The sequence below is a fragment of the Helobdella robusta genome, assembly GCF_000326865.2.
Source record: "Helobdella robusta unplaced genomic scaffold HELROscaffold_3, whole genome shotgun sequence".
In the NCBI taxonomy this organism is placed as follows: Eukaryota; Metazoa; Annelida; class Clitellata; order Rhynchobdellida; family Glossiphoniidae; genus Helobdella; species Helobdella robusta.
In genome coordinates, this window is record NW_008704501.1 from 4,055,905 (window position 1) to 4,063,338 (window position 7,434).

The following is a 7,434-nucleotide window of genomic DNA, read 5'->3' on the forward strand; positions in this document are numbered from 1 at the left end:
GATACACGATACTATACTAATTAACTCGGCGTACTGTCGATCTTTTTTTTTTAAATTTTCGACATCAGCATAGAACACGTCCGCAACAAAAAATGCCAACAAATCATTCGAAGTTAGGAAATTTTGTGGTGTCTCAATGGTATGTTGTTCCTTGTTGTCGGAAGTTGTTGTCGGATGTTGAATGATGATGTGTTTGATCCAAAGAACAAATTGCATCGCTTTTTATCTTACATCGATATGCAAAGTTGGTTTGACATTGTGTTGTAATAATATTTTGAAACGTTGTAATAGTTTTCCGTCGTCTGAGCGACTAAACCACCAACATGTAGATGTCTGCTTCTAAGAGTGCTTGCAGTTCGGCCCATAGTTGGAAGGGGTCTACTTTTTAATTTACACTTCCTGGGTCCGAACAAAAGGGTGAGCCCGGAAGAGACGAGACGAGAACCTAATAAGACGAGAACATTCTGAGGTGACCATTCTTTCGTTCAACCAATCTGCATCTGCTGTTTATCTGGAATGTTTTCTACCACTTCATTTCAATTATTGTGTCTATTAATAGAATATTTTCCAGTGAATGTACGAATATTGTAGATGAAAACGTTTAACCTCTGATGTCTGCATGAGTGATTCCTTTTTCTACCTTCAATAATTTTATTATTTTTTGAGGCTTTTCAATTCTAGCTAACTTTGAAAATTAAGTTTGGTTGATAAGAAGCGCCATCATAAATCACAGACAACTTTATATATATATATATATATATATATATATATATATATATATATACAGAAGAGAGTGAGAATCACTGAATGAAACACGTGACGTTAATTTTTTATTATTCCATTCGTGAAATTGCATTAAAATTTGGTGTTTAATCAAAATTAATGTAATCCATCTATGAATTTTATTGTAATGTAATGTAATGTAACGGTGAGTTATTGTCATTACATACATTACTTTAATAACCTAACACAATATAGTTAAGTTATGTTGTTATACTTGATTGGTTTTGTATGGAAATTATGCAAATTTATAGGATCTTGGATTTTATTAATCGCAGTTATTATTATTGTTGTTAGTGTTGCAATTTATGTATATTCTAATCTATTGATGAATAAAATTTGTCTCAACATTATGGTAGTAATAAATAAATCAGTAAATATTGCTTTTTTTGTTTTCCTATGATGTGATGAAATAATACTACAATTTCTTATGTTAAAACCGACTTCAAATTTGAAAAAAAAATTGATTTTCGTAATTAAAATTTTAAAAATGGTATAAAACGGGAATGGAAATTTTAGGGAACGTTGTCATAAATGGGAATTTGGGAGGAAATCAGGAATGACAAAAAATTGGGAGGGAATTGAGAACAAAGTTTAATTCCTGTTCACATCTGTCAAAATTTAATTAAAATAAAAAACAAACCATTCAAGTTCTAAAGTAACAAAAAATAACCAAAATAAAACAATGAACACGTATAATCTAGGTTCCCTCAACTGGAAATTTATTAATTATTATGCGCGATCTAACGAGATAAATTTTTTGACTCAAAAGTAGAGGTAGCGATTTTATTTTATCTTTAAAAGTACCGACTCCACCAATATAGCAACTACTCAACAAATAGACAGTTCGATAAATAGATAGAGATAGTTTTCAACCCAACTGCTGTAGCAGCGCTACTCCGCAATTTACCACCCTCGTCGAGATATCTATGGTTTTGCAAGCGCTTCATCGGTTTAACAGCTTTTACGATTAATTTAAAACGTTGTTAGGAGTTAATTACTTTCAAACATTCTATTGTGACTTCTTTGTTGCACTGTCGGCTATATAAAGAGTTGAAGGTGAGGAGTTTCGTGTATTCCAGCGCAGTTTGAATAGGTTTCTTTGGCTCCAAAATGTTTCATCCAGTAATTAAAGATCGTTCTTACTCTAGAAGAATCGTGATACCAGTTAGATATCCGGAAAGTTATGAGAACTTGTTGCGTCAGGATTACATCTTACAGTTGGAAGACGATTATGCCAATGACGAAGATTGCAGCATCTGTCTTTGTTCACTGAATAATTTTTCGGATGTCGTGTTTTTGAGGAAATGCAAGCACCATTTCCACTTGCACTGCTTGGAACAACTCTACTCGTTTGGTAAGCCGCTTAAATGCCCATATTGTCGAAGAGTTTATAAGTTGAAATATGGTAAGTGCAGGAGTGGCGTATTGGAGACATACTTTGCAAAAAATGAGTTGTTGATACGTTTCGCATTGAGGAGTTTTGAGTTTATTTTTGTATTCAAAAATAACGAAGAGACCAGACGTGTTACTACTTTGCTGATGAAAGCTTGGGAGAGGCAGCTTTTGAACACAGGGATACTGAATTCGTTAACGTGTTCTTATAAAATGTTGAAATTGGAAGTTATTAAACATACTCTGACAAGATTGAATGTTTTTGAAAACCAATTAATTGATAGCATGTTGTATGGCGCGGACGATTGTTATTATAAAACTCCGGTTATATCCAACGAAATGTACACGGCAGTTTGGAGACGCAAGCAGCCCACTGAGCCTCCGACATTATCAAATGAATCGAATGTTATTGCAAGAATTATGCACACGTGTAGACGGCTTTTTAACCCAATAACTAGGGTTTCCACGGGCCCTGTGGCCTATTATACGCAACTAACTTTGTTCCCTCTGAGAATCACCATTTTGGCTTTTCTTCTCTACTTTTTTTATGTTATGTTTAATTTCAATGAGTTGTAGGTCGACCATATGTGTCGACAGATTTGATTAATAATGTTTTTTTAAATATTATGATTGATATGTTTGGGGTCTTGGATATTATTTCTTGTGATTAGTACTATTTGTTATACTACATCCATATATTCCACACGCAAATATTCGTTTTCAAATCACTAGGTCAGCTTTTTTACTTGTATATTATAAATATTGATTATAGATAAAATTTTATGATTAGAAAGATGATACATGTCCACTGAAGCATTCTGACAAGCGATCAAAAATAAAATATTAAAAAACTGAGACCCTCATCGGCTTTGTGACCGTGCTAAAGTATACTATTGATAATTACATTCAACGATTGACCGGTGCATACTCCATGGTAACTGGATGTAGAAAAATATCTGACTCCAGCTTCAGCTCCAGTTCCTCAAAAAATTCCGACTCCAGCGAAAACCCCCAACCAAAACTCTGGCTACTTGAAAAATTTTAGGTTGTACGTAATTGTACATAATGTTGAATACAATAACACTTATACATATATAATGTGTATATGTGGAATTGTACATGTTGTTGAATGGCGGATAGTGTTAATCAGTTAATGTTTATTTGAGACATATTAATTAAGGTCAGGATTGTTTTAGACAAATTGTTGTTAAATGTTCAAAGTGCTGTATTTTTTTAAATATGAGTTATTTTACTGTTGGTTAGTTTATTAGTTGGTTGGTTATTTGGTTGGTTAGGTTCAATTGTTGTTATTGAAACTCCAGGCAAGTTTTTTACAGGTAATTCACAGATTTCTGTTTTTCAAATTGATGCAATTTTTTGATAAGTAAAAATGTTTTCCAATGTTCATTCAATCTTGGAAATGATATTGAGAAATAATTAACTTAGTAGTTAAATATTCTTTATGTTTATGGATTTCTTGACTGTTGAATGTCAAATAAAACATTAGGCTAAATTTAGTTTTTTAGAAGTGAGTCATTAAAATTTGTTCGATATCGTTAGCTATAATAGGAAATGCAATATTCGGCCTTCAAAAATGGCCAGGACGAATAATCGCTGCGTCTCTAATGCAGATGTATGTTGTGATTGGAGTGCATGTAGCAGACATATGCTGATCATCCTAGGTTACTCACCTGGTTTACAGGTAGCTAATTAATGTATGTACATTTTAGTTGATTTCATTTAATATTACAATTTAGCCAGTGCTTGTTTGTATTTTTATTGTTTAGATTGAATGTTTGGTGTGTAAGTTTGCATGTTTGTGCATCTGGGCGACTATTATCAGCGATGTTGTTAGAATATTTTATTAGGTGATTTATTTAACTGGAAAAAATCCCCGTGTGTTGTGTTTGGGTGGCATGGAATCCTAGAACGAGGTATGTTTAAGGTATTCTTGGTGTGTGGGTATGTACGTGCAATTGTGTGTGCGTGCGTGTGGTGTGTGTTTGAAGGAATGTATCTAGTCAATCGTATGTCGAACATTCTAGTGCATCCATTCAAATGTTGGCATGTTGTTTAGTTATACAGATTTAAATGTTGTACGCTTATTTATAAGAAGGATCTCATAAGACATGGCTGTCAAAAACTCAGCGTAAACGCTTCAACGTACAACGAACGAACTTAAGAGGCTGGTAACGAACGAACTGAGCGTTACAAAAAACTTCCAAGATAACGACAAAATGTTTTAAAGTGAATTAATTTATAGCAAACCGACATAGCAACATTACACGTTTGATAATGTTTGAAACGTTGTGCCTGCTAAACCATGTTTTTTTCTCTATGTCCGTCTCTGCCTGTAGATATGTCGGTGTGTTGGGTATATGAATGAAACCACACACACTCACATTTACATTTGCATACTTACATTTATATTTATGTTGGTTCGTTCGTGTGTTTGTCTAATCAAGACGATTGTGTGTGTAGTGGATAGCAAAGTTTAGTTATGCACAAATATGTCTGGATGCACTCCAATGGATGTATTGCATAGATCTAGGCACATTTTCTTAATAGAAATTGTATTATATTTATTTTAAATGTATTTTAAATGTGCCAAATAACTTATAGGGTTGAATCAAACATCACTGTTGAACAGTATTGAAATATGTACATTTTACATATGTAACCAACCGATTTACACATATACATACATATATTTGTTGAGGTTTAAATAAGCAGAGATGAATGAATGAACGAACGTATGAATGAGTGAACGTATGAATGAATAAATAAATGAACAAAGGTACGAATGACCGAATGAATGAATAATGAACGAACAAAACAGACGGACACGGGCAATGTATATGTGGCATGCTATCAGGTTGCAAGCAAGTGAGTTGAAATTGTTTGAAATGCTGTTCATATTATACTTACATTTGGCGTACTAATACACAAGGATTCTTTATATTTATACAATTTAGGTATTTATTTACGTACGTAAACTTACATTTGAAGTTGTTTTATATGTAAAGCGTTTTCATTGGTTTAAATAAAATTAACATTTTTTAATCATTTTATTCTGTGATATTTTTAAATATGTAGCACATTGTTAGTAATAATGAAGGAATGATTATAAGTTGTACTTGTAAATGTCCATTTTTTCGTTTATTTATGTGTACATCCCATCAAAATTTTCTAAAAATAATTTTAAAATATTGAAATTAAAACTTTTTTTATTCAATCGCATAATTAAGAACAGATTTGGATAAAAATTATTTCAAATGGTCCAATTCCTACGAAAGGAATGTGACGCCTGTTGGTTTGCATGTTTTTCTGTTTGTTTTTACGTCTGCTTGTTTGTTTGCTTGTATGTCTACATCTCGTTCGTTTGTTTGTCTGTTTATGCGTCTGTGTGTTTATTTGTATGTTTGTAAGTCAGCACTTCTGTATTGACAATTTTATTTAATGTAACTTTGTGTGTTTAATGCGTTTGAATGAACGGTTACATAAATTTCTAAGCGACTTATCGGCATAGTAAACGAAAAACAAAAAAAAACTAAAAAAAAAAATACAAACAATAAAAACAGAAATTTATCGAATCTTTTGAAGTGGAAATGGGTTAGAGATTGTAAGAAAGTAACAAAGTTTCAAATCGTCAGTGATTAGTCGAGGGCAATAAAAGAGGTATGCTGAGTTGTGTTGTGTTTATATTTATGTTGTTGGCCTAAGTATGTAGTTCTGTTTGTACGTGCAGAAGAACAAACACACAGACAAACACACACACACACACGTACACATACACACACACATAAATGCATCTGTGCGTGATTATTTTCCGTTGTGTGTGCGTATTAATGTGTGAAGGTGAAATCACTTAAAATGTAATATACTAACTGATTTCTCAAGGATGAGTCAATGAAGAAAATTTATAAAATTATATGTTTACGAGAAATTTCATTGGGTCGTTGTTGTTGGATTGCTGTTGTTGTTGAATTGTTGTTGATGAAGTTTTTTTTGAAATGTTGTTGAATATTTTCTTGAAAGAGAGATCTTCAAATGATGTTTCTTAACAATCCAACAGCTCTCATACTTTCACTTTGCCGGTTTTAAATTAGATTATCTTCTTTTAATCGTGACTGCATTCGTGACTGCATTTATATATGTATATATGTATATGTATATATATATATGTATATATATATATATATATATATATCCATTATTGTGATGCTTTCCTGTTGAATGTACTTTCAATGATTTGTTTTTTAATATTTTTCTTCTCATGTTTTCGCTTTCACACTTGTCTTGCCTTAGATTAATTTAATTCTCTTTGATTCTGTCAGTTCTAAAATATATATTCGTTTGTTTTTTATTTAGATGGAAATGTGGGTTCGGAAACACCAAAGTAGCATTTTATTGCTTCGTGGAATTTTTTTTAGAAACGTTATTTTAAAAATAAAAGCTTCAAAATTAAAAACCAGCTCTTACAAAATGCCTAACTAATAAGATGAAAACACGTACATAATGTGTATATAGCATAATCACGTAGATCTATCTTTTGCCCGCACGCACTTCTATATGAAACGCATAACGGTTACTTAATTTTGTGTTAGTAATTGGTATAATTAGTTACAACAGTCATAAGTAATTAATTACTTCTTTGGCTTTAATGGTTGTTCATTTAACACGCACAATTTATTTAAGTCATCATCGTCATCATCATCGTCATCATCATCGTCGTCATCATCATCGTCATCATTATCAGTTTTGGCATCAGCATCACCACACAATCGTCATCGTCGTCATTCAAATCATCATCAACGTCATTCAGATTATCACCATCATCATCGTCAGTGTCATCAGTTTCACCATCATAATTATCATTAATCAATATTGTCATGTCATCACCAAATCATCATCTCTAATTATCATTCATTATTATTAGATTAATTTCTCGTCTTTATCATTATCATCTTTGTCATCGCATCTCGTCATTCTCGAGAACGTTCAACTGTTTTGTCACTTTATTATCACTATCATTTTGTCAAGTTTCACATTCATTTATTTACTGACAAAATTAATCAATAAACAAATATATATTATAAAAAAAATCTTAAAAAGCATTTTTTAAGATCTTTTTTCTAAATCTTTTACTCAACCAATTCATCCGTAGAAATTAACGACAAAATATCATAAAAAAACTGGTTCTGTACTAGGCAGCTTATCAATTTGTATTTTCACAAAGCTTATTTATACTGGCTCAAC

At 31.9% G+C, this 7,434-nt stretch overlaps 1 protein-coding gene across 1 annotated transcript; it reads left to right on the forward strand.

The window, feature by feature from the left end:
- Positions 1 to 1,893: 1,893 nt before the first annotated feature.
- HELRODRAFT_161404 (hypothetical protein) lies at positions 1,894 to 2,751 on the forward strand (the record flags this gene model as incomplete). Its single annotated transcript, XM_009021327.1, has 1 exon — positions 1,894 to 2,751. The coding sequence occupies one exon, from the start codon at positions 1,894 to 1,896 to the stop codon at positions 2,749 to 2,751; it is 858 nt and encodes a 285-aa protein (XP_009019575.1).
- Between the last annotated feature and the right edge of the window lie 4,683 nt (positions 2,752 to 7,434).